Source organism: Phascolarctos cinereus, unplaced genomic scaffold (assembly GCF_003287225.1).
Source record: "Phascolarctos cinereus isolate Bilbo 61053 unplaced genomic scaffold, phaCin_HiC Scaffold_4;HRSCAF=312, whole genome shotgun sequence".
In the NCBI taxonomy this organism is placed as follows: Eukaryota; Metazoa; Chordata; class Mammalia; order Diprotodontia; family Phascolarctidae; genus Phascolarctos; species Phascolarctos cinereus.
The window spans coordinates 653554697-653581398 of record NW_027555847.1 but is presented as its reverse complement, the minus strand read 5'-3'; the positions used below and the strand labels follow the sequence as shown (position 1 = coordinate 653581398).

Sequence of the window (26702 nt, the reverse complement as noted above, 5' to 3'; positions counted from 1 at the left end):
CACAGTCTTAATCACGTTATTCCTCTGCTCAAGAAATTGTAGCAGCAAAAATTTAGGTTACAATATACAATCTGTCTCCAATCTATTTTTCCAGACTTGATGGCACTTTACTTTCTCTACTTCATTTGATACTCCAGACAAACTGACCTTCCGTGATGTTTCCTGTAAACAGCACTCAATCTCCCACCTCCATGCTTTGTACAGTACATGCTCATTCCTGGGATGTGTTCTCTCCTCACCTCCACCTCTTTGAAACCCCAGCTACCTGTAAAGCTCAGTTTAAGTGCTACCTTTCCCAAAAAATCTTTCCTAATCCCCTCAACTGTTAGTGTCCTTTCATCCCCAATCACTCAGTGCATGACTTTTGGGTGTGCATCCTTCATTTACTTACCTGTGATGTATTGTATCAATGTAGTAGAAGGTAAGATCCTTGGGGGCAGGCATTTATTTTTGTAATTGCATCTCCAGAACCTAGCATATTGCCTGGCACATGGATAGTACACGCTTAATAAATGTTAGGGGATTGGTGATTGACTGATTGATTAAAGAAGCCGGGAAAGGGAGTGAGGGTTGACACAGGAGGAAGACTCTGTGAGAAGATGGGTCAACGTGTGTGTGTGTGTGGGGTGTCAGTGTAAGGAGGCGGAGTCTGCATGATGAGTGGAATGGCAGGGGAGGGTCTGTGGAGAAAGAAGGAGGGTATTACAAAATATTAGAAGAAAAGGAGGGAGGAGGGAATGTGTGGGAAGGTGGAGAAGCGGGTGAGTTGTGCAAGGAGGGGATCCAGGAGAGGAAGCAGTCTCTGTTCACTCAGGGGCTAGGGTATTCAAATTCAGGGGGCGTGCTCCATCTATTCCCCGCCCCACTCCCTCTCCAGCCCCAGGTCCCCTTTTCCTTAGCCCTTTCTCACTGACACCCCTGGATCCCCATTCTTACCGCCGCCTACCCTAACCCTTCCCTTCCCAGGGATGTGGCCGAGGGAGCGCTCCCCTCCGCTGCAGCGAAGCTGGGGAGGCTATAGACCAGCAACAGCAGCAGCGGGGGTGGCCTGTCTTGGGCATGCGCAACCGCACTGCGGCAGCGGGCCGGGAGGCGGTGGTGGGCCGGGGGCAGACCTCGGAAGACCCCCCCCCTCCTCTATGTATGCCTTCTACTCACTCCTGGTCTATATCTTTTATACCCTCTTTCGAAGGGATGGGGAGGGAGCGGCTGCAGCAGCTCACAGCCGGGACCCCTCGCAGGTGAGCGACAGAGTGGGGAAGAGGATGGATGGGGATGGTGAGGGTTTGCCTGACCTCTTCTGCCCTTGGGAAGAGTCCACTTGACCTCCTACCAATCTATGTCCCCAAACCCATTTCTCTTAATCTGGGCTCCTGTACCCATCTTTGGGAGAGGGTTTTTTGCTGGAGCCTATACCAACCTGTTCCCCCTTCTGTGGGGGGGGAGGGGTCTGTTCTTGAGGCCCCCTTAACCAGTGCTTGCTGTCTGGGCCCACCCTAACCTGTGCTTGCTGCCTGAGTCTACCACTTGTGAAAGCAGAGCAGTTGAGCCTCCCCCACCCTATTTGCAGAAGCATACAGCATCACTGCCTGGCTCAGGTTTGCACAGCCCCATTCCCCTGCACAAGCCTGGGAGGTTGGCATGGCTTACAACTAAAAGCTCAGGTAACAGAGGAATGGTTCCTAAAGCCCCCTTCCCATCTCTGTTCTGATCCCCAACCTAACTATATAATAGCTTTTCACTTCCTCTTCCCCTCCCTGGGAAAAGCAGCCTGGTAGAAGAGGACGACCTAAGATATCCATCACATCCACCTTAGGAAGCAGGTAGTGACCCCACTTTGCCTTTTCTCCCATTCCTTTTCTTTTTTAGGGTGCTGGCTCCCTCCCCAGAAGTAGCCGCAGCAGCCGCCGCCGCCACCGACCACAACAAGATCTCTGGACTGAGCTAAATGGCCTAGACAGTATGTGACCTACTAAGTCAGGGCTGTGGGAAAATTGGGCAGTCCAGAAAAATGAGGGCAACCTTCCCACTCTACCGTCATTGATTCCTCTGTGAGCTCAGCATGTCCATTTTGTAATAGCCCTGGCCTTATTCTTCTTTGCCTTCTCACTTTTCTTCTAATACCCTGTAGGTTCCTCAGACCCAGACTCTGAGAATGACAGGGATGGGAAGGAGGCACCAGCTGAGGGAGCTGCAGGCAGCTCCCCAGAGGTCTCTCTGGAAGAAGCTATCACCCACCTGGCTGAATTCCTGTCTCTCCAGTTGGGGACAGGTGAAGGCTGGACAAGGTCTCTGGACCCAGACAAGGTGAGTAAGCCTGGTTCTTCCCTTATCGCTCTTTCATGCCCTGCTTAGATTCATATAATGTCAGAGTTGAAAAAACCTCTTTCAAAGATCTAGTCCAACCACCTCCCTTTACACAGAGAAAAACTGAGGACTTTACTAGGGTGAGTATCAGGACTGATACTAGAAGCCAGGTCTCCTGATTCCTAACTTGGTGGGCCTTCCATGCAGCCCATGATTCAGTCTGACAGAGGAGAGGGTCTCGAAGGTATTCTTTCCTTCTTTAGTCTTATCCCTTATCCCCAGGTCTCTTTTCCTAACTTTCTGCCAGTCAGCACATCTCTGTCTTCTTTGAGGAAACTGTGGTACAGTAGAAAGAGCCAGAGAATCTAAGTTTGAATTTTAAATTTTCTTATTAGCTGAGACCTCAGACCTCATTTTCCTTATATGTAAAATGGGGGGGGGGGCGCGCTAGCTAATCCCTAAGATAGCTTCTAGTTCTAAATCCTATGAGCCAGCTCCACAACTGCCTATATAGCCTTAGTACTTATGACCCGGCTTGTTGTGACTGCTATCCCTTCTCTCTAACCATCCCTATTTACTCACAACCACCGCAGACCCCTGCTCTAATCCTTCCCCAAATTCCCCACTGACCCCTATCCCCAAATTCCCAGGCTCCCCTGCTGCTGACACTGACTGGACAGCTCCTGGCAGTGGTAGCCTGGCTGCAAGGGCCAGGTGAGAACCGACCCCCAAGGCTCCAGCATGGCCCCCAGCATCAGCTTTCTGGATCCCAGCAGACCAGGGCCCCAGCCCCTGCTACAACTCCAACTTCATCTTCAGGAGGGCAGCCCTTAGCCCCAGATGGTATATGGGGTAAAATGGAGTGGGGGAGGATGATATTTGATCTTGGAGGGAGGTAAAGATCCTACTGGGATCAGGATCACTGGGGAAACTAGGGTTTGGAGAATGGATACAGGGCTGGGGGCCAAGACTCCAAGACACTCTTTCCAGCTGTTTTTCCTTGGGTAGTCCCTGTTTGGGGTTAAGAGTGCTTCTTAGGCCTGACAGAGCCCCACCTCCTGTTCCAATGTAATAATTCTCCATTCTCCTTGCACCCCTCCTCATCTCCCCCCACAGGCCTAAGGGTAGCCATGAGGGGTGAGCCTAAGGGGCAACCTCAGCAGAGGGAAGAGGAACATAGAGACTGGCAATGGCTGGAAGGGACCACCCTGACACAGGTAAGAGGGCCTGGAGTTGAGGAAGAGGCCACCCTAGAGCAGAAAAGGATTCCATGAGGATGGTTAGGGAAGAAAGGGAGCTAAGCAAGGTTTTATGAGGAAGAGTTGGGAGGCAGAGGGGGGGCCCATAGGATAAGCAAAAAGTGGGGATGCCTAGATAGGTAAAGAGATGGGGGGGGTGAGTCCTGGAGTTAAGGAGCTGACTGCCTTATCTCCAAGCAGGAGGTCATAGGGGTTGGGGAGAGGGAAGCTTGTTTGCTCTGCAGAGATGGATGGAGGGTGAAGAGCACTGTCTACCCCCCATGGGATAGGTGAATAGAAGTGTTTTGTGACTATAGGGAGGAGGGGTTGGGGGAATAAGGAGCTAGCAGATGGGGAGGAGGTTACTGAGGGGACAACATAGCCTTCCTGATGAGGTCAGTGGGCAGGGAAAGAATTCAGTTCACATCAATCAAAATATTGGTTGCATTCATGAGTATCAATGCAAGGCCCTGGTGGGAAACACTAGTCTTTGGGACAGGACAGAATCTAGGAATCACTAGGACAGGGATACCCTTCCCCCAACCCTGCCACATGCCAGACTCCCCCAAACCATTTACTCTAGATAGAGGAATTGAAGCAACAGCTAGAACACCAGGAGGAGGAACTGAGCCGACTTCGGCTGGGAGTGGTGAGGCCTATGCTCTGGGGTCCCTGGAAGGCAGAGAGAGACCCTGTGAAGTGAGGGGAGGATGTGGGGTACTGGGCACCTGAATGAATCCAGAGAAGCAATCCCACCTGACACATGAACCTGGGGGGAGAAAAAGAGTCATGCTTCTAAAGTAATGGAGTGGGAAGCAGGAAGGGGTTGCAGATTTCCGGCTTCCAAGAGGATACATTCCCTCCCAGGGGGTAACAGACTCTGAGAAACGGATTCAGCACCTGACACTGGAAAATGAAGCCCTGAAACAGAGCCTGAGCCTTACCAGGGACCTGCTGCTCCAGTGGGGGCCTGGGCCCCTTGTCCGGACTCCCTCTCCTGCCCAGGTAACACCCTCCTCCAACATCTCCCTCCTGAAGGTGACTCTTCTTCCAGGTGACTTCACACTGCTACCTTTCCTCTTTTCAGTTGAGAGAGATACCAATCTAGAAAGGCCACTGGAAAGAGTGTTAAAGGACCTCCCTAGGATCAGATCCTTGCTCCGTTACTATGTGATACTGCAGAAATTACTTCACTGCTCTGGACCTTGGTTTCTTATTGTCAAAATGAAAGCTACCTAAAATCCTTTCTAGCCCTAATCTATGAGCCTATGACCCCCAGGCACTCATCCTAGACTCTATCCATTTTCCCAGCCTGTTCACTTGGATATATGTATGGATTTGGTTTTGTTCTTCTCGATTAGGCATGTCTGACTCTCCAAGACCCCATTTGGCATTTTCTTGGCAAAGATACTGGAGTGGTTTTCCATATCCTTCAGCTCATTTTATAGATGAGGAAACTGAGGCAAACAAGGTTAAGTGAATTGCCCAGGGTCACACAGCTAGGAAGTATCTGAGGCTGGATTTGAACTCAGGTCATCCTGACTCCAGGGCCCAGTACTTGGATATACCACTTCATCACTTACCTGCCCATGCATGGGCTGGGGTGGGGATAAGCCCTTTCCCCCAATTCTTCATTTCCCACATTGCCAGGAAAGTAGGCTTCTGTAGGTGTTCTGACTTCCAATCCCGTTCACCCAAGACCTAGTCCTATGTATTGGGTATGTAAATGGGCTGCTGGGGCTTTTTGGGGGGAAGAGGGGCACAGATAGAATTTGATGATCTCTAAGGTTTCTTCTAGTTCTGACACTCTATGAGTCACTCTCCCCAAACCTACCATCACCACTTTGCTCTCTGCCCCTCACCAGGCCTGCTTCTATGCCTCTCTACAATCCCCACTCCCCAGCTGGAGGGAGCTGAGGCCGTAGGGCCTAGGCTGCCTTCCAAAATTGGTACCACTTCACCCTCTGCCCCCGTCAACTCCTGACTCCCAAGTGTCCCTCCCACAAACAGGAGGAGGCAGAGGTCCTGGTGGAGCTTAGGAGTCGGCTGAGAGAAACTGAAGAGTCAACAGAGACCCTCAGGGCCCAGGTGAGGACCTGACCAGACTGGGGAAGGGGAAGGGAATAAGCATTTATATAGGTGCTGTTACTATCCCCATTTAACAGTTGAGGAAACTGAGGCCAACAGAGGTAAAATGACTTGCCCAGGGTCATATAGCTAGTAAATGTCTAAGGTCAGATTTGAACTCGGGCCTTCCTAACTCCAGGCCCAGTGCTATAGCTACTGTGCAACCTAGCTGCCCTCTGACTAGGGGGTATGGGGTGAGTTACAAGAACAGCTGGGAAGGCAGCTGGGGAAGGACAGGGCCCTAGCCTTCTCCCCACCTCATGACAGCCTGTCTGGGGGGGGCAGCTGGGGGTACAGGAAGGGCAGCTGTGGGAGCTTCAGGGGGCCCTCCGAGAGCTGCAGCTCGAGGCAGCTGCCCAGGAGTCTGAGCGAAGGAACAAGAGGGAGCTGAGGCAGATCCTGAGCCAACTGGCAGGTATGGTGGAACGAGGGATTCAGAGCGGCGGAAGCAGCTTCCAACGAGGGGTGGGAGGGAGCCGAGTCTGGGGAGACACCCCAGTGTCCTCTCCCACCAAGAACCTCCTTCCTCCCCCCCACCACCCCCAGGACTTCGAGGGCACATAGTTGCCTTGCGCCAGGGCTGTGGGGACCTTCGTGGGCTGGTCATTGCCTTCACCCAGAACTACCAGGGTGCTCTGAAGGAGGCCCAAGGACAGGTCAGTGGCTGTCTTCCCAAGCTGCCTTTCCCCCTCTCCGGTCCCACCCCAGGAAAGCTACTACTAAAGCACTTCCCACCTGCCTATTCTAGGGACAGAGCACTATGATAAATAACAGGTAAACTACACTATACTAGGTAACAACATTATATTACCCTATATCACATGATAAGTGTATTCAAGAGGTACAAAACAAAGTCCTATGTGAGGTCAGGGGGAAAGGCTGTTTGTTACCAAAAGAGGGAATCAGGGAAGGCTTCCTAGAGGTGTCATTTAAGATTGACTTTGGGGGCAGCTAGGTGGTGCAGTGGATAGAGCACCAGCCCTGGAGTCAGGAGGAGCTGAGTTCAAATATGGCCTCAGACACTTAATAGCTCTGTGACCCTGGGCAAGTCACTTAACCCTGATTGCCTCACCAAAAAGCGAAAAAGAAAAGGTTATTCTTACACAACACTTGGGAGAGAAGAAAGTAGAGGCAGTTACACCTCTCAGGAGGCTATTGTAATAGTTGAAGGTTAAAGGTGGTGGCAGTAGGAATGAAGGGAGAGGATGGATGCTAGAGAATATGTAGAAATTCAATCAACAAATAGTTAAGTCAGAAGGTGAAGCAGAGGTCTGGGTGGAAAAGATAATAAGCTTGGTTTTAGACTTGTTGAATTTAAGATATTCATCCAGGTGGAAATCCCTGGAGGTAGCTGGAAATATAGGGCAGGTCTGTCCCTGAGGCAGGTTCTATTTCTAGGCTTTCACCAAGTGTCCCTGAGATTAATCCAGTCCCAGCCCCAACCTCTTAATCCTCATTTTCTGCCCCAATTTCCCAGTGCTGTCTCATGGAATCTTAGAGCTCCCAAAGACCTCAGAGGGCATTAGAATGTAGTGAAAAGAGCACTAGATTTGAGGTCATGCTGGGAACCTGGGTTTGACTCAGGACTGAGATTTTTCTACTTCTGTGACCTTGGGAAAGTACCTTTCTCTCTGACCCTCAGTGTCCTCATCTATAAAATGAGAAATTGGACTAGCTGAGTCTAAGGGCCCTTCCAGATCCCAATCTGGGATCCTAAAAGGCCACCTGAACAGGAATTCCCATGCTCTACTGTGTCTGTCTCCCAGGTGTGCTGGGCCTTGGGGGAGCTGTCAGGCAGTCAGTGGGGAAGGAGAGTCCCTGAAGAGCGTAAGAAACCCAGAAGAGCCTATCAGGGACGACTGCTGGAGCTCAGAGGTGTGGATGGGCTGGGGAGTTATCCTCACTCTGCAAGTGAAAATATACTGGCCTTCAACCCCTTTGCCCATTTTATCTCTTTTGGTGGGGTTGATGGTGGGAAACAAGCACTGTGGGGTTGCTGCATAGATACAGGATAGAATGGATGACCTCTGAGTTCTCTCCACACTCTCAGATTTTACAGAGGATGGGACCATAAGGAGGCTGAAGTATAGGGAATGGGTTAAAGGGTGACCATAGCACTCAGTCCTCTGCTCCTGCCTTCCCACAGGGAACATCAAAGTGCTGTGCAGGCTGAAGCCAGGGAGCCCTGGGAACCTGCTGAATGTGAATCCCGGTCCTGGGGGCACAATCACGGCTACCTACCGAGGACGCCAGCGTCACTTCCGCCTGGACCGCGTATTCCCACCTGATGCCACCCAAGAGGAGGTGATCACTTGATATCTCTCTCTTTTTCTCTCTCTCTCTATATATAGATAGACAGTATATTAATATATAATATGAATATACATATACTCATATTATTATATCCCTCTTCCATAGGGATAAGTGAGGCAGTGAGGTGGTGCAGTAGATAGTCAGGCCTTTAATCAGGAAGACTCATCTTCCCAAGTTCAAATCTGTCCTTAGACACTATTACTAGCTTTGTGACCCTACGTAAGTCACTTAATCCTGTTTGCCTCAGCTTGCTCATTTGTAAAATGATTTGGAGAAGGAAATGGCAGACTGCTTCTGTATCTTTGCTAAGAAAACCCCAGATAGGGTCACAAAGAGTCTGATTCAGCTGAAATGACTTAAGGACAACAACAACTTCAAGGTAGAGAAAGCTTTCCAGAGGGATAAAAGAGATCTTAGATAGTAAGTCTGACACTGTTCTCCCCCACACCCCCAACCCATTGCTCAGATGGAGAAATTGAGGCCTAAAGAGAAGGTGATTGTATCCAAGGTTACTTAAATCAGTCTGGTGCAGTCAGGAATCAAATACAGATCTCACAAAGCCCTCTACTCCATCAAGCAACTCCTCAACTCCCCAGGTACCTAGAGGTGACCTGTCTCTCTCCACTTCCCACTGCCCATCTACTTTTCTCTTTCCTGTTCCATTTTCCTTAACTTCCCTCTTCCCCCAGAGTTCCTACATTTAGATATGTGGAGGCCTGGACACTACATGATTCATGCAAACACTCTCTCTTTCACACTTTACCTCATCCAGTATCTTTACTGTCATCTCCTAGGTGTTTAGGGAGCTAGAACCTGCTGTGCTGTCTTGTCTCCAAGGTTACAGTGTCTGCATTTTCACCTATGGCCAAACTGGGACGGGCAAGACCTACAGCATGGAGGTGGGGGCAGGGATCTCACAGCTGGGGAATGAGGAGGGGAAGGGAGCCCTCTCATTGGAATGGGAGGCTAAGGGGAAATGGAATGGGAAGGCCCAGTAGCCAAGGGCTGAAATCTAAGCCTGATGCTTTCCTATTCTCATCCCTCATCACCACTCAGGGTCCTCCGGAGGACCCAGGCATTGCCCCAAGAGCCCTGCAGTCACTCTTCCGGGAGATGGGGGCACAGGGAGAGTCAGCACAGCCCCGTGTGACAGTCAGCATGGTAGAGATCTACAATGAGGCTGTGAGGTCAGTGTCCAAACATGCTCTCTTAACCTCACCCACCCCACCCTCAGTCTCCCTACCCAAGATATTGCCTTGCCCTATCCCTCTAAAAGGATCATCCCTCACTCCCCATCCAGGCTGGTCCCTCTCCTGTACTATTTTGTCTTCCCTCAGGGATCTCCTGGCCTCGGGACCCCCTGAGCGCCTAACAGTGCGTCAGGGACCAGAGGGCTGTGGAGGAATCCATGTGCCTGGCCTCACCTGCTGGGATGTGTCTGATTTAAGGGCTCTGCACAAGGTAACCCCTAACCCTTGATGCTCAACATCAGGTAACCTCTTGACCTCACGGTATTGACCTGCTGTATAATATAAATAAACTATGACCTCCCAGATCTAATCCCTCAACTTGGGGGAGCTGCCCAAGGTAACCACGGACTTCACCCCCATTTCCCCATGCAAAGAACCCCCTCTGCCCCTTGGTGTTCTTACCACCTAAAGGACAGATTATTGTGCCGTGTAGATGCTGAATCTGGGGAGGCGAAACCGAGCCACAGCTGCCACCCACATGAATGAGCGCAGCTCTCGTTCCCATGCCTTGGTCACCCTGACGCTGACCACTGCCCCCCCTCCTCATGGTCCAGGAACTGCAGGTACCAGCCCCAGCCCCGCCAATGCCTGTACTTCGAGCCCAGGACACCTCAACTGCACAATCACTACTGATCCCTACATCCTGTCTCATAGACGACACGGTGACCCCCCAACACTGACCCTCCCCACCCGTAGGGACGTTACACCTGGTGGACCTGGCAGGCTCTGAGCGGGTGTGGAAGGCAGTGATGACGGAGTCCAGTGGCAGGGCTGGGGTCCGGGGCCGGAGGCTGCGGGAAGCGCAGACCATCAACCGCTCGCTGCTGGCCCTGGGGGGCGTGATGGCGGCCCTCCGGGCACGCCAGCCCCACGTCCCCTTTCGAGACTCCCAGCTCACCAGGCTGCTGCAGCCCGCGCTGGGGCCGGGAGCCACAGCTGTAATGCTGGTGCAGGTGGGCAGACTGGGGGGTGGGGGCGGGGCCTGGCCAGTAGGGGAGGGCCCTTCTCAGAAAGTTGGAGCCACGCCTCATTAGCATATTCGGTTTCTCAGCCAGTCCACTGACTCTGGCCAATAACTGAAAGCTGGTGACCGAATCATTTGCATAACGTGTCTCACCTTTGTTGAGAGGACAGAGCGGGTGGGAAGTTACACCCCCCTCCCCACACTGCTTCTTTTCCCCCTGTCCTAGATCTCACCTCGACCAGAGGATGTGGGGGAGACGGTGTGCTCCCTGAAGTTCGCTGAACGTGTGAGCCAAGTGGAGCTGGGACCAGCCCGGCGCCACAGGACCCCACCCTCGGGGACCCCGACGTCACCTAGCACAGGGGGCACTCCTTCCTTGGGGACCCCTACTACACCTGGTCCTGAGGGGACCTCCCCACAAGCAGAGCAGTCCTCTCCTGGGGTACTCCCTCCTCTGTAACCCCATCCTGTGTCCTGACAGCCCATGCTCAGGGCTGGGGGAGACCCTTAGCGGTCTGGGGCTGAAGGTTGTACATTTCCCAAGATACTGAAATTAAGAAAGGTTTGTCCTCAAATGCAGAGGTAGACTTGGCCCCTCCTTGGAGGCTAGGGACTCCCTAACTTCAAGCTCTCTCTTCTTCAAGCTTCTCTTTGGTTGGGGGCGAACCTCCCATGGATCCCAACCCTGCCATCTTCCATCTTCCTTCTCCCCCCACCCCTTATCAAACTCTTGCTCTTATCAGCAGAGGACAGCAGGGTGTCCAGACCCCACAGGAAGGGGGGAGGGGAGACCTCAGCTGTGACCACCCGCCCCCAATCACAGACGTTTTTTAAAGTGTCTCAGTCCTTTATTGCCTCTATCCCTGTGTGCCCTGACCCCCCCGACAAGCCCTGAGGCTCTGGAGCAACCAGCTCACATCCCTTTTCTCTACCCCTGCCCCCCACAACAAAGGTGCTAGTTCCTCCCCTCCCCAAGCCCAAGGGAGGGGGCATAGGGCAGCGTCCCAGCCTCTTCTTTCAGCCCAGAGGTAGTATAAACTGGAGAACAGACAGGACCTGATGGATGGAGGGGGAAAACATGATAGGAAAGAGTATAATGGAGATGTTGGGGGGCGGGGATAGTAGAATTCTAGGTCCTGTCAGGAAAACTGGGTTGAGGGTCTCAGTTTTGGCTCTCACTCATTGGATGACCTTGGGTAATTCCTTTCCCTCAATGAATTTGTTTTTTTCTCTCTGCAAAATTAGGGGGTTAAACTCTTGTGATCTCAAAATCCTTCCCAGTTCTAAGATTCTGTGACAAATGGACTGTCCCCAGGGCTCCAACCAGGATCCAACCATAAAGTGAGTCTCTTCCTCACTGTCTCTCTCCCTCTGGGAAGCCATGGCAATATCATTCCACAAGGGAAGTGGTTCTAATAAAATTTTCAAGAGACTCGGTTTGATCTAGTTTTTTTTCTTCTGCTTTTAAATCCTGGAAATGATTAGAAAAGGGAATAGACAAATCACTGGGCAGTCCTCGAGGAGGGGAACAACTGGTTTGTAATTGTGGACCTGGGACTTGGGTCTGAGGATGTTTGGGAACCCCCAAGGTGAAGCCTTATCTCCTTGCTTTCCTTATGTGGACTCAAGTTGGGGTGGAGGTTGGGGAAGACGATAAGGAATGGATGGGAGAGAGAGCTTGGTCCAACTTCTTCACACATTGTACCAGGTGAATAGTGCACCTGGAGTAGACCCCCTGGGGTTAGGAGATACCAGGTCCAAGGGGTGAGTGACCAACACATCATAGATGCTCTTGTTAGGCGGCACCACCTGGAAGAGCGCATCCAAGTCCCCTACAGAGCCAGAGGGACCCGTGGCTTTAGGTGCTAGCCCCCAGTAGGAAGGGCCCGGTGAGGGCAGACAGTGAGGGCAAGGTGGAGGTGCTAGGGGCATCACCACATTTGGGGTGTATATGGGGGAGTATGATGTGGGCAGCTGTCCCCAAAGCGGGACCCTGCTACCTCCTGATAGCTGTACCTGGCTTGAGGTATCCTGAATTACAGGGAGGGGCAGGAGAGGCCAGGAACCTTGCTCAGATGAGAGAGAAGGAGGGAGCTGAGACCCCCCCGGGGGTCCCAACAGCCCTGCCTGGGTTGAGGTACCCTGCAGGAGAGGGATGGGCCAGAGGGGCCAGAGTCCTCCCTCTGAGGGAGAGGAGGAAGAGGACAGGGGAGAAGTAGGTGCCCCATGGCTCCCCAAAGGCCCCTCTTGCAACTTGGAGAAGGATCCCAGGGGCCAGGACACTGGCTCTGAAGTAGAAGAGGAGGAAGAAGAGGAGGAGGATGGCCGTGGAGGCTGGGGCCCTTCTGGAATATCCCCAAGCAAGGAATCAATACTGAAGGAGTCGCTGGCTAGGTTGGGGCTAGGGGGCCGGTAGGGCCAGCCATGGAGGACATAGGGGGTCAGGTCCTTGGCAAAGGCTTTGCCCTGGCCACCCCTCTCCCCTCGACGGGCTACAGCTGTGTTTTGCAACCGAAGGGCCTCAGCAGGGATCTGGCTCACGTCCACTGCCCAAAAATTCCCCTTGGCCTGTGGCTTTTCCGGGTCCTTGGGCACCTAGAGAGAGAGCCAAGGGGTTTGGGGGAACTTCTGGTACTTGATGTGATCTGGCCCAGCCCTAGCCAGAGGACTGGCCTCTTACCCTCCTCCCCTTAAGTTCTCCAAATGGCAGGCTTCCCCACCTCAGCATGGCACCGCCTCCCACCCCACCCCCTAGGCTTTCCCACCAGTTGTCCTAACCTTGTAGAAGCATCGGTTGGAGGAGAGGTTGTGCCGGATGGAATCCTTCCACCCTTCATAGTCATCCTTGAAGAAGGGGAACAGAGCTTGAACCTGGTGAATGATCTGAAACCAGATCCAGAGTATGGGGTGAGACCTCTGGGACCCAGTCTGGGTCTGAGAGGGAGACATGGCCCCTGACCTCAGAGAGCTCCTAGTCTGAAGGAGAGAACTGAGAATGAGATGGATTTAATGGACACGTGTTCAAATGAGTTGAATGGGATCCTTGGGGGGAAAACAGGGACTCGTGGGATGTGATAGAAAGAGTACCAGATTCAGATTTAGTGGTTCAAGTCTTGGACAAGCTATTTGGCTTCCTCTTCTGGTAAATGTGTTTGGGATGTGTTTCATTCTAGTTCTAAATCTTATGACCAATAATAATGCAGAAGTAGAGAGCTCTTATCCTGAGGCTTTGGTGAAAATGACATCACCCAACTGCTCCAGGGACCTCCATCCTGTCCCTTATAGGGAGAAGATCCGAACTCAATCCTAATCTGTAGTCATTAGACTGTAGCTGTGTCAGTCTTCCTTTTCTCCCTCCCATTTCCTCGAATTCCACTATTATTGATTCACCTTAGGGATGAGGGATTATTAATCTCTATCTCCATCTCCAGGGACTGAGGGCAAATTCTGCATTATTACAAAACTTAATTTCACCAAAAGAACAGTTACCCAAAATGCACACAATGCACTTGGAGTGCAGAATAGCTAGTGATAATCTTCAGTCCAGCTGCTGAGGACACCCCGAGCACTGGGGGCTGGTAGAGTGTGACACAACACAGGGGCAGGGGATGTGTCTTGGAGGCTGGAAAGGGAGTGACAGATCAGCTAGGAGTGAAAGAGGAAGAGCTGTCTGTCATGTTTACAGGACACTGTCTGGAGAAAGACACTCAGCTCGCTCTGCTGCTCGGTCCTAGAGGATAAAACTAGGACCCACCAGGAGGGTAAAGCTTCAGAGACAGATGGAGATTCCATGTAAAGGAAAAGTAGCTAAAAACTCTTCATAAAGGGAGGTCGTCAAGTGAAGCTTGTAAAATCACTTGACCGGAATATTGCAGAAAGGAACCCTGACCAAGTATATGTTGGCCTGGTGTCCAGAGGCTCCTTCTAGCTCTTAAGATTTTGAGCTCCCGAGAGTAGAGTCTGGGGAGTGAGCCTGAGAATGGAAGGCATAGTAAAGAATTGGGGGGGTTGGGATCGTAGCAAAACCGAACAACTAGCGAAGCTGAGCTAAGCTCAGGGAATTAATGTGCCAGGCACTATCTTACAAACTATTATTGGATGCTGACTCTGGGAGTGAGGTCTTCTGGTAAAATGGGTGTCTGGATAGATCTAAGGACAGGGCCAGAGCCGAGTGTAAAGTATCTAGGATAGGTGAGCGTAGTGTTCAGGGGAAGGAAGGCTTGGGGAATGTGTAGGGAGGGTAGGTCTGTCAGCCAGGATTAGGGATAGGTTTGGGGGAGGGGATCGTCTTAAGTTTTTCTGAGTTTGGGGAGTGAGGCGAGGAGAGCTGAATATGGAGTCCCAGTATCCTGGGGAGATTCTGGAAAAAAGAAGTCAAGAGAACATTGAGTAGGTTGAGTCTAGGAATAGGAGGGTCTGGGAAGTGAGGTTAGGAAATGGGGATCCAATGTTAGGGAATGATCCTGAGGTTTGGGGATTAGAAGATCTAGGAAATGAGTCTCAAGGCAAAGGATAGGTGATAAGGACTGGGTAAATCTGGGGGTGAGAGCAGCAAAGCTGGGTGGTCTGGGAAATGGAGTCAGGCTCACCGAAGGGGCCAAGAGTCAGAGAAGGGGAGTAAGGACTATGGGCCCACACAGGGAAGTCTGGGAGTGGGGGATCAGGGAGGGTATTAAGGTTAAGGTTGAACTGAAGACTGGAGATAGAGCTAAATGGAGAATGTCCAGGCAGGGATGAGGCTCTCAGGAAGTGAGCCAGAGTTAGTCAGGGGAGAAGAGAGAGGAGAAAGTTATAAGTTGGCATGAAGGGTCTGTGTTTGGGGGGGGCAGAGGAGGAAGGAAGGGGCTATGAACTCAGATTTGGGTAGATTAGAAGCTAAGAGAAGAGTGGGGAGCCCAGGCAGGGGAATATTTATAGTAGGAGACAGATTAGGTCAGGGAAGGAAGGAAGGGTCTTAGAGTGGGCACAATTGATGAGAGAGAAGGAGTAAAGGATGAAGGGACAGGAGGGGCTTATTTGGGGAAAAGGGGGGTCTTTACCTCTGCCTCTCACCTGGGCCAGCTTGAGCCTCCGTGCCGGGGCAGCCTGGATCACCAGGGCTATCATGGCCAGGTAGGTGTAGGGAGGCTTGTCATGCCGAAGGTATTTCTTCTTTCTTTTCTTCTTGGGGGGCTCTGGCTCCAGTTCTGGCTCCGGCCCTGGCTGTGGGGGGCCAGGGCTTGAGCCCCCTCGGGGCACCGTGGAAGGGAAGGACCCAGCACTGGGCATGGAGTTCCTTAGTCGGTGTTGATCTAGGAAATTGGGACCTAGGATCAGGGGGTTGGGGCCTGGGTGTATGGCAGCAGGCAGGCGGGGCCCTGGGCCCTTTATCATTCGGATGGAGGGGGGAGGGAGAGAAGGAAGGGAGGAGGGAGTCTAGGGTGGGGGAGGGGGCAGCCACAATTAGCAGGTTTCTGTTAATCTCAGAGGAAAAGGGAGGGTTGGGGGAAGGGACAGAACTCCTTCCCAGGGATTGGGGGTGCTGAGAGCCTAAAGGCTGGGGGAGCAGTTAGCCTTTTCCCCTTGTACAATTACACCGTAGCACGCATCCCCCCCATCCATGCTGTCCCCTGGATCCCAAGAAGAAGGAAGGCTCCACCCAAGCCCTCCCCAGACCTTGCCCTCCCCCCATCTGAGGTCCTTTGCCGTCCCCTTAGGGCCTGGCTCTGGATTGATTAGTTGAATTTAATCGCTCTTCTATCTAGAAGAAGCTTCCAGTCGGTCAGTGCCCTGCCCCCAAACTTTCCTAGACTCCCCACAGAACTAGGGCTGTTATTTTTCATTCCAGGATTTGAAGCCATTCCACAACTTTCCCCTTCTGGTCATTTTAAAGGACCCTTCCAGCTCTAAATCAATTAATAAGCACGTATTAAGTGCCTACCATGTGGCCCCCAGCACTGAAATAGCCACTGGATATACAAAGACAAAACCAAAGAATCTCCTGCCCTCAGGGAGCTTACATTCTAGCCCGGGAAACGATTGTAAATGACTGAGTAGTTTATAATATACACAAAGTAAATGCTATACTACTGAGGAAGGCAGTGGTGGGGATTAGGAAAGGTCTGGAAAGGGAGCTGGCCCTGGAGTCCAGCCTTGTAGGAGGCTTGGGTTCCCTAAACGCTGAAGTGGAGAAAGATTTCGTTCCACCATGGCTGTTTGTGCAAAGATGGCCAATCAATAAACACTTATTAAGCACCTACTATATGCCTATTTAAGCAAGCCAAGTGCTAAACCTGGGGATACAAAGAAAGGCAAAAGACAATCCTTTCCCTCCAGGGGACAATGTCTTGAGTGAGAGCCGGCTGAGGGGCCAGTTTGTTGAGAATGTCAAGTATGTGCCTGGGATTAATTCTTAATAAATCAGAAAAAGTAGGCTGGAGTTTGTTCGAAAAAAGGTTTAAATGCTGGAGGAACTTCTATTTTATCCTAGAGGTAATAGGGAGCCACTGAAGCTTCTTGAGTAGAAGAGTGACATGATCAAACTTATTGATCTCACAGCATCATAGATTTATATCTGGAAGGGACCCTAGAAACCATCTAGTCTGACCCTCTCATTTTACAGATTAGGAATGAAGACCCAGAGAGGTTGAGAAATTTGTGCAATGCCACACAGATAGTAAGGGAGTTAGAGTCAGGTCCTCTAACTAACTGCTGTACTGTACTGTCTCATTTATCTATCAAATTCCTATCCTTATAATATAATATGAAATCTTAAGATTCCTATAAGACTTTCATCTATATCCTCCTGACCAACAGGATGCCTTCTTACTGCGTGTTCAGAGAAGGGACTGATATAGGCTGCTTAGTGGTAAAGGCTTCATGGAAAGGGTCTTAAAAATGGGTAGAATTTGAGAGGAGGAAGAAAGCCAAGAGAAAGAGGAAGTGGGGGAAGGGAACAAGCATTTTTTTTAAAGCACTTACTATGTGCCAGGACTGTCCTAAGTGGTTTACAATATTATCTTACTTAAGTAGGAGGATATGGGTGGAGACCTTCTAGGGATCCTTGATATCAGAGCCTGAAGAGGCCTTCAAATCTAGGTCAATCCACTTATTTTACAGATAAGAAAACTGAGGGCTAGAGAGGGGAAGAAACTTTCTCAAGGTCATAAGGGACTTCTCTAATGAAGAGTCTTTATTTCAAGTTCCCTGGCAGGTGACCATCCAACTTCTACATTAATGCTTGCAATGACAACATAAATGGACAAATACTCATCGTTTCTTTGTGGTAGAATGGAAAAGGTACTGGCCATTTGAAATCTGAGTCTGACTCCTGGGGCCAAATTAAATCAGACACTAGCTGCTCGACCACACTCACAACCTCTCTGCCTCAGATTCCTCATTTGTAAAATAGGGAGAAAAAAAATACCTGTACTGTGTATCTGCCAATGTTTTTAGAAATAATTTTTAAAAATATCTTGAGGGTTTTTTTTTAAATCACTCTAATTTCCCCCAGCTAGTCGGGCAGCTAGTTGGCACAATGGATAGAGTGAGTGCTAGGCCTGGAGTCAAGAATACTTGAGTTCAAATCTGGCCTCAGATACTTACTAGCTTGTGTGACCCTGGGCAAGTCACTTAATCCTGTTTGCCTCAGTTTTCTTATCTGTAAAATGATCTAGTGAAGGAAATGGCAAACCACATCTTTACCCCAAAGAAAACCCCAAATGGGGTCATGAAGAGTCCAACAAGACTGAACAAAACAAACAATTTCCCCCAATAACCTTCCCCTTCCCCTTCCCCTTCCCCTTCACAGAAAGCAATCGCATATATTAAAAAAAATTTTTTTTAAGGTGGGAAAAAAAGAAGGAAACAAAAGAGGGGAAAAAATCATTATAACTGGTCAATACGTCAAAAAATGTCTGAAAATATGTGCAACGCACAACACTTGCAGACCTCCCATCTCAGCAAAAGGGTTGGAGTGTCTTCTTAGATTTCTTTTTTTCAAGACTTGCTTGTTTGATTTTGTAGTAGTCATTTTTTTTAGTGATTCTTTCAATTTACATCATTGCAATTATTATGTATATCATTTTCTTGACTTTAATTACTTCCCTCTGCATCACTTCATGTAGATCATTCCATGCTTCTATTCATCACATTCTTCTTTTCCTACAGAACAGTAATATTCCATTGCATTCGTGTGTCATAATTTGTTTAGACATTCCCTTAAACTATGAGCATCTACTTTGTTCCCAATTCTTTTCTCTCACAAAAAGTGCTTCTATAAATATTTTGGTGTGTATGGAGATGTTCTGCTTAACAGTGGCCTCCTTGGGATGTAAGCCTCGCAGTGGAATTTCTGGGTTAAAGGGTATGGACGTTTTAGTCACCCCATTTGCATAGTTCCAAATTGCTTTCCATAATGTTTGTACAGATTCACAGCTCCAGCAACAATGTACTAGTGTGCTTATCTTCCCACAACCCCTACAACATTGACTTTTGTCAATTTTACCTATTTGCAGGGTGTGAGGTGAAACCTCAAGGTTGTTTTAATTTGCATTTCTCTTGTTATTAGTGATTTGGATCATTCATTCATATGATTATTAATAGTTTAAATTCATCTTTTGAGAACTGTTTGTTCATATCCTTCAACCATTTACCTATTGAGGAATGATATTTTGTCATATATTTCTGTTGTTTGTCCTGGATGCCAAACCCTTACCAGAGAAATTTGATAGAAAGATTTTATTTCCCCATTTGACCACTTCCCTTCTTATCCTAGGTTTATTAATTTTGTTTGTGCAGAAGCCTTTCAGTTTCATATAATCAGTTCTCTGTTATTTTATCATCTGCCTCTTATTTTATCATTGCCTCTATCCCTTGTTTGGTCAAGAATACATCTTCTATCCCTAGTTATGAGAGGGACAAGATCTGTTTCTCTCCTAATGTTTTGGTACTATGATCTTTAATATGTAATTCATGTGTCTACTTGGAATGTGTTATAGAATATGGTATAAGGTGTTAGTTTCAGATGAATCTCTTCCAGATTGCTTTCCAGTTTTCCCAGGAGTATTTCTCAAACAGGGAATTTTTTCCTAAGTAATTCACATTTTATGGTTTATTAAATACTGTGTTATCTGAGTTCCATTGTTTCAGATTCTCCCTTGTCTAATCTGTTCCATTGATCTATCTCTCTGTTTTTTAATCAGGACCAGTTAGTTTTGATAACTGTTGCTTTATAATATAGTTTGAGGTTTAGAAGTGCTACCTCTTTTCATTTCACTTGAGGTTCTAGAGCTCTTATTTTTCCCAGTGAATTTTGTTGTTTGATCAAGTTCTATAAAGTTATCCCTAGTGTTAAAAAATATAACTTAATTTGGGTAGTACTGTCATTTCTATTATATTGGAACAATCTAGCCATCAACACTGAATATTCCTCTAGCTATTTAAATTCTTCTTTATTTCTTCTCCTCCTTCTCCTCCTCCTCCTGTTTCTCCTCCTCCTCCTTTTCCTCTTTCTCCTTCTCTTTGGTATCAGGAAAGCAAATACTTTAAAATACCTTTTTTTTTTCCAATTACATGTAAAAGCAATTTTCAACATTCATTTTTTTTAAATTTTGAGGTCCAGAAGAACATCGTATATAGTATCAGCAACATTATGCAATGATCAACTATGACTTAGTTCTTCTCAGCAATACTGAGACAATCTCTAAGACAGTTCCAAAAGACTCATGATGGAAAATGCTATCCACATCCAGAGAAAGAGTTGATGGAGTCTGAATATGAATCAAAGCATGCTATTTTTATTTTCTTTTTTTGTGTATGTTTTTTTTTCTTTTCTTCTATTTCTTCTTTTGTAACATGACTAATATAGATATATGTTTTACATGGTTGCACATATATAACCTATATCAAATTGCTTACTTCCCCTAGGGAGGGAGAGGGAAAGGAAGGGAGGGAGAAATAAATGTTAAAAATTGTCTTTACGTGTAATTGAGAAAAAATACTATCTAGTAAATAATAAAAAAAAGATAAAATTTTGAAAACCAAATTCTCTCCTTCCCTCCTTCCGCTCCCTCCCTCATTGAGAAGGCAAGCAATTTGATATAGGTTGTACATGTGGAATCATGTAAAATATATTTCCATATTAGCCATGTTGTGAAAGAAAACACAGACAAAAAAAACCCAAGAAAAATAAAGAAAGTAAAGAAAAAGTATGCTTCAATCTGCATTCAGACTTCATCAGTTCTTTCTCTGGAGGCAGATAGCATTGTTCATTATAAGTCCTTCAGAATTGTTTTGGAACATTGTATTGCTGAGAACAGCTAAGACATTCATGGTTGATCATCCTATGATACTACTGTTACTGTGCACAATGTTCTCCTGATTCAGCTCACTTCATTTTGCATCAATTCATGTAAATCTGTCTAGGTTTTTCTGAAAGCATCCTTCTCATCATTTCTTATAGCATAATAGTATTCTATCACAATCATATACAACTTGTTCAGCCATTCCCCAACTGATGGACATTCCCTCAATTTCCATTTTTTTGCCACCACTAAAAGAGCTGCCATAAATATTTTTGTACATATCATTCCTTTTCCTTTTTGTTTTCTATATCTTTGGGATATAGAACTAGTAATGGTATTGTTGGGTCAAAGGGTATGCAAAGTTTTATAGCTCTTTGGTCGTAGTTCCAAATTGTTCTCAAGAATGGTTGAATCAGCTTACAACTCTACCAACAGTGGTTTAGTGTCCCAATTTTCCCACATCTCCTCCAACATTTTTCATTTTTCCTTTCATCATATTAGCCAATCTGATAGGTGTGAGGTGATACCTCAGAGTTGTTTTAATTTGCATTTCTCTAATTAATAGTAATTCACAGTAGTTTGTCATATGACTATAGATGGCTGATTTCTCCATCCAAACACTGACTGTTCATATCTTTTGCTATTGTTGTTAAGTGTCCAGTTCTATGACTGAATGAACCATAGTTGTCCATAAGGTTTTCTTTTTTTTCTTTTCTTTTCTTTTCTTTTTTTTTGGTGAGGCAATTGGGGTTCAGTGACTGACTTGCCCAGGGCCACACAGCTAGTAAGTCTTATGTGTCTAAGGCTGGATTTGAACTCAAGTCCTCCTGACTCCAGGGCCAGTGCTCTATCCACTGTGCCACCTAGCTGCCCCTCCATGGGGTTTTCTTGGCAAAGATACTGGAATGGTTTGTCATTTCCTCCTGTAGTAGATCCAATGGATCCTTTTGTCAAGCAATTAAAGGTTAAGTGACTTGCCCTGTGTCACACAGCTAGCAAGTGTCTGAGGTTGTATTTGAAGTCAGGTGTTCCTGACTCCAGGCCCAATGCTCTAATCACTCACTAAGCCACGAGCTGCCTCTCATAGCCTTTGACCATTTATCAATTGGGAAATGACTTGTATTCTTAAAAATTTGATTCAGTTCTCTATTTATTTGAGAAATGAAACCTTTATCAGAGAAATTTGCTATAAAAATTTTTCCACAGTTATGATTATTAACTGTGTATTTCCTCCATCCTATTTTCTTCTCTGTTTCTCTCTCTCTCTCTCTCTCTCTCTCTCTCTCTCTCTCTCTCTCTCTCTCTCTCTCTCTCTCTCTCTCTCTCTCTCTCTCTCTCTCTCTCTCTCTCTCTCTCTCTCTCTCTCTCTCTCCCCTTTGACCTGGTCCCTCCTAAAAGTGCTTTGCTTCTGACTACTACCTCCTCCCATCCTCTCTGCCTTCTATCAGCCCCACCCCACCCCTTCTCTTAGACCATTCTCCTCCTACTTCCCTGTAGGGTAAGACATTTCTATACCCAAATGACTGTGTATGCTATTCTCTCTTTGAGCTGCTCTCCCTACCCCATCTTCCCCTCTAGTATAAAAACTCTTTCTCACCTCTTTTACATGATATAATTTACCCCATTCTGCCTCTCTTTTCCCCCTTCTTCCAGTGGATTCCTTTTTCTTATCCTTTAATTTTATTTTTTAGATATCATCCCATCATAGTCAACTCACACCCATGCGCTCTGTCTATGTATACTCTTTCTAACTGCCCCAATAATGATGATAAAGTACTCAGGAGTTACAAGTATCATCTTCCCAAGTAGGTATTGAATCCCTTATAATTTCTCTTTCCTGTTTATACTTCTCTCGAGTCTTGTATTTCAGTGTCAAATCTTCTATTCAGCTTTGGTCTTTTCATCAAGAATGCTTGAAAGTTCTCTATTTCGTTAAATATCCATTTTCCCCCAGTGGATTATACTTAGTTTTGCTGGGTAGGTGATTCTTGCTTGTAATCCTAGCCCTTCTGGAATATCCTATTCTAAGCCCTTCTGATCCTTTAACGTAGAAACTGCTAGGTCTTGTCCTTTTCCTGACTGTGGCTCCATGATGTTTGGATTGTTTCTGGATGCTTGCTATCTTTTCTCCTTAATTTGGGAGTTCTGGAATTTGGCTATAATATTTCTGGAGTTTTCATTTTGCAATCAGTGGATTCTTTCAATTTCTATTTTACCCTTTGTTTCTAAGATATTAGGGTAGTTTTCCTTAATATTTCTTGAAAGATGATATCTAGATTTTTTTTTTTTACCATGGCTTTCAGGCAGTGCAATAATTCTTAAACTATCTTTCCTCAATCTATTTTCCAGGTCAGTTGTTTTTCCAATGAGATATTTCATATTTTCTTCATTTTTTCATTCTTTTGATTTTGTGTTATTGTTTCTTGATAATCATGGAATTGTTAAGCTTCTATTTGCCCAATTCTACTTTTTTTTATTTGTAAGCGAGACAATTGGGGTTAAGTGACTTGCCCAGAGTCAAACAGCTAGGAAGTATTATATTATGTGTCTGAGGCCAGATTTGAACTTAGGTCCTCCTGACTCCCGGGCTGGTGCTCTCTCCACTGTGCCACCTACCTGCCCCTCCCCAAGCCTACTTTTTAAGGAGTTCTTTTATTTAGTGAATTTTTGTACATCTTTTTTTCCATTTATCCAATTCTACTTGTTACTGAATTCTTCTCTTCAGTGAATTTTTTATATCCTTTTATTTGACCAATTCTGCTTTTTAAGGAGTTCTTCTCTGCATTGGATTTTTGTACTTCTTTTATGATTTGACCTATTCTGTTTTCTTAAGGTATTATTTTCTTCAGTATTTTTTGTACCTCCTTTACCAAGATGTTGACTCTTTTTTCACAGTTTTCTTGTATCACTCTTATTTCTTTTCCAAATTTTTCCTCTACCTCTCTTATTTGATTTTTAAAATCCTTTTTGAGTTCTTTCAGGAATTCTTTTCTGGAATTCTCTCAGGAAATTTTTTGGACCTGAGATCAATTTACATTTTTCTTTGAGATTTTGGATGTAGCTGTTTTGACTTTGTTTTGTTCTGAGTTTGTGTTTTGATCTTCCCTGTCACCATGGTAACTTTCTATGATCAGGTTGTTTTTGTTGTTTGCTTATTTTTCCAGCCTATTTCTTCTTGACTTTGAACTTTATGCTAAAGTTGGGCTCTGCTGAGGGGTTGGGGGTAGGGACTGTCACAAGCTTCAGGGTTTTTATGCTGCTTTTTTCACAGCTAGTTCTAGAGGGCTGTAAGTTTTCAGTTCTTTCAAAGTGGTGCGCTCTAAGGAGAGGTGTGTTTACTAACTCTCTTGGCCTGTGCTCTGGATTGGGAGGGACCAGAAGCACTTTTCTCTGCCTTGGACTATGCCCCCGAACCCCTACAACGACACACTGGGTGTGCTAGTGTCCCTCCTCCTCACTTTGGGACTGGAACCTGGAACCATGTATGCACAATGTAACAGAATGCTGCAACCAGTGCCAGCAAAGGGTTCCTTGTAATCTCCTTCTGACCATTTGTTTGATCCTCTTACCATCTGTGGGCTGAGAGCTCCAGAAGCTGCTCCTGTCAATTCAGTTGCCCCCCAAGGCCTGCTGCTGGCTTGCTGGGGTACAATCTTCACTGTTCCGTACTCTACTCTCACCCTTGTGAGACAAAACTTTCCGGCCAACCTCGTAAGTTGTCTTGGGCTAGAGAACTGCTTCACTGCATTCACATTCATTTTGAGGTATTATTTTAAATTTGTTTGGAGAGGAATTTTGCAGGGATCAGGTGAGTTCCTGCCTTTACTCTACCATCTTGACTCAGTCCTAAATGTTCTTTATTTCTTTAAGGAATATTTTATAATTATCTATACCTACACCCATCTATCTATTTATCTGTCTATTTGTCTATCTATCCATCTATTTATGCTTTGGTAGATTAATCCCCAGACATTCTATGCATTTTGTAGTTATTTAGAATGAGATTTCCCCTTTTTATTATTGCCTCTTGGATTTTGTGATTATTATTTAGAAATGCTATTGATTTTTGAGGGCTTATTTTGTAGTCTGCAACTTAGCTGAAGCTATTAATTAGTATCTTTGCTGCTTCTCTAGGATTTTCCAAAAAACTATAATATCATCAGCAAATAGCAATATTTTTATCCCCTTTTTACCTGTCTTAAAGTCTTTAATTTCTTTTTCTTGTCTTATTTTTTTTTACTAGCATTTCTAATATTTATTGGAAAAGGTTCTAATATATCTTTCCTGTATATGATAGCTTCTTCGATTTTAGATAGTTTTTTTTTATAATTTAAAAAAGGGCTCCTCTATGTTTCTATTGATGGAATTTTTTCATATAAATGAATACTGTACTTTATCAAAAAATTTTCTGCATCTATTAAGATAATCATGTAGCCTTGGATTTTTTAAAAAATATGATTATGTTGTTTTCCTAATGTTATACTATCCTTACATCCCTGGTATAAATCCAACCTGGTCATGATAAATAATATCTTGGATGAATCCTTAAAGTTTGTTTGACAGAATTGTCTCTAAAATTGCTACTCATTAATGTTATTGATCTACAATTCTCGTTCTGTGCTTTATTAGTCCTTCCCTGGTTTAGGTATTAGAATTATATTTGTCTCATAAAAGGAAACTGGTAAAGTACTTCCTTTACTAATTTTTGAGAGCAATTTGTGTTGTACAGATACTAATTGTTCTTAAATGTTTGATAGATAGAATTGTCTTGGACCTGTAATTTTTTTCTTTGGTAGTTCATTTATAGATAGTCCTAGTTCCTTTTCTATTTTTAATTTCTGTTAGCTTGCTTATTTTTTATTTTGAAGATATTCTACTATATCTCTTATCTTCTTAGTTTTGTTAGCATATATTGTGCATCATAGGATCTGATAATTCTTTTATTTGTTCGGGTTCATTGTGATTTTACTTTGTTCATTTATTATTTTATTGATTTTACTTTCTACTTTCATTATGATTTTACTTTGTTCATTTCTTATTTTAAATTAGATTGACTAAATGGTTATCAATTTCATTAGTTCTTTCTAAGAACTAACTTTTAGTTTAATTTATCATTTGCATAAATTTTTGATTTCCAGTTTATTTTTCTTATAATTCTTAATATCTCTTCTTTTGTGCTTATTTTAGGTTTGTTTGTTGGCTTTCTAATTTTTTAAAATGCAAATTCAGTTCATCAATCCTCTGTTTTTCTATTTTGTTAATATATATTTGTAGGGATATGATTTTTCCTGAAGACTGCTTTAGCTACATTCCAGAAATTTTGGCATGTTGTTTCACCATTAGAATTTTCTTTCACATAATTATTGTTTCTATGATTTGTTCTTTGACTTACTCATTATTTAGGATTTTATTGTTAATTCTCCATTTAGGTGTGTGTCTTGTTTGTGTTCCCTGAATTGATTCCTATTTTTATTATGTCACAATCTACACTATAAAGGATGTGTTTATTATTTGCGTCTTTTATAGTAGTTTACAGTATATAATACGTGGTCAATTTTTGTAAAAATTCTATGTGGTGCTCAGAAATATTCTTTAGTAATCCCATTTAAAAGGCATGACATATCTTTTAGTTCTAGTTTCTCCAGCCATCATTGAGTCGATAATTTTTTTTTTAGGCAATTGGGGTTAAGTGACTTGCCCAGGGTCACACAGCTAGTAAGTGTCAAGTGTTTGGTCTGAGGCCAGATCTGAACTCAGGTACTCCTGACTTCAGGGCAGGTACTCTATCCACTGCACCACCTAGCTGCCCCATCAATGAATATGTTTAAAGTGCCTACCACATGTCAGGCATTGTGCTAAACACTAGGGATATAAAGAAGGGCAAAAGACAGTCCCTGCTCTCACAGTCTAATGGGGAGACAACATATAAATGACAATGTACAAAAATGTGCTGGATAAAAAGGGAAAATAATCCACAGAAGGAAAGCTCTAGAATTAAGGGATAGTAGGAAAGTCTTCCTGTGGAATGTGGAATTTTAACTGGGATTTGAAGGAAGCCAGGGAAGCCTGGTAGGTGGAAATGAGGAGAGAGACTATTTTAGGCACCAGGGAAAGCCTAGAGTTGGAGTGTCTTGTTGGAGGAATAGCAAGGAGGCCAGTGTCACTGGCTTGCCGAGTACATGGGGGGATACAAGGTATAAAAAGACTGGAAAGATAAAGG

The 26702-nt window shown here is 45.8% G+C and overlaps 2 protein-coding genes across 4 annotated transcripts; one reads left to right on the top strand and one right to left on the bottom strand.

Annotated features, from left to right (window-relative positions):
* Positions 1 to 823: 823 nt before the first annotated feature.
* KIFC2 (kinesin family member C2) lies at positions 824 to 11355 on the top strand. Of its 3 annotated transcripts, XM_078153828.1 has the most exons (18): positions 826 to 1241; positions 1870 to 1960; positions 2132 to 2307; positions 2958 to 3150; positions 3424 to 3524; positions 4129 to 4194; positions 4413 to 4550; positions 5556 to 5633; positions 5958 to 6087; positions 6219 to 6328; positions 7439 to 7547; positions 7819 to 7976; positions 8780 to 8884; positions 9042 to 9172; positions 9323 to 9446; positions 9669 to 9798; positions 9932 to 10188; positions 10426 to 11355. In XM_078153828.1, the coding sequence occupies exons 1-18, from the start codon at positions 969 to 971 to the stop codon at positions 10657 to 10659; spliced, it is 2604 nt and encodes an 867-aa protein (XP_078009954.1). In that variant the 5' UTR covers positions 826 to 968; the 3' UTR covers positions 10660 to 11355. The 3 variants fall into 3 exon arrangements, with proteins under 3 accessions (XP_078009955.1, XP_078009954.1, XP_078009956.1); XM_078153830.1 differs by lacking the exon at positions 9932 to 10188 and having other exon boundaries at positions 10426 to 10568; XM_078153829.1 differs by lacking the exons at positions 5958 to 6087; positions 6219 to 6328 and having other exon boundaries at positions 824 to 1241.
* Positions 11356 to 11729: 374 nt separating this feature from the next.
* Positions 11730 to 15467, bottom strand: FOXH1 (forkhead box H1). The gene is made up of 3 exons (XM_020995101.2): positions 15252 to 15467; positions 12978 to 13082; positions 11730 to 12794 (listed from the first exon to the last, which is right to left on the bottom strand). Exons 1-3 carry the CDS (start codon positions 15465 to 15467, stop codon positions 11892 to 11894), a joined length of 1224 nt encoding a protein of 407 aa, XP_020850760.2. The 3' UTR covers positions 11730 to 11891.
* Between the last annotated feature and the right edge of the window lie 11235 nt (positions 15468 to 26702).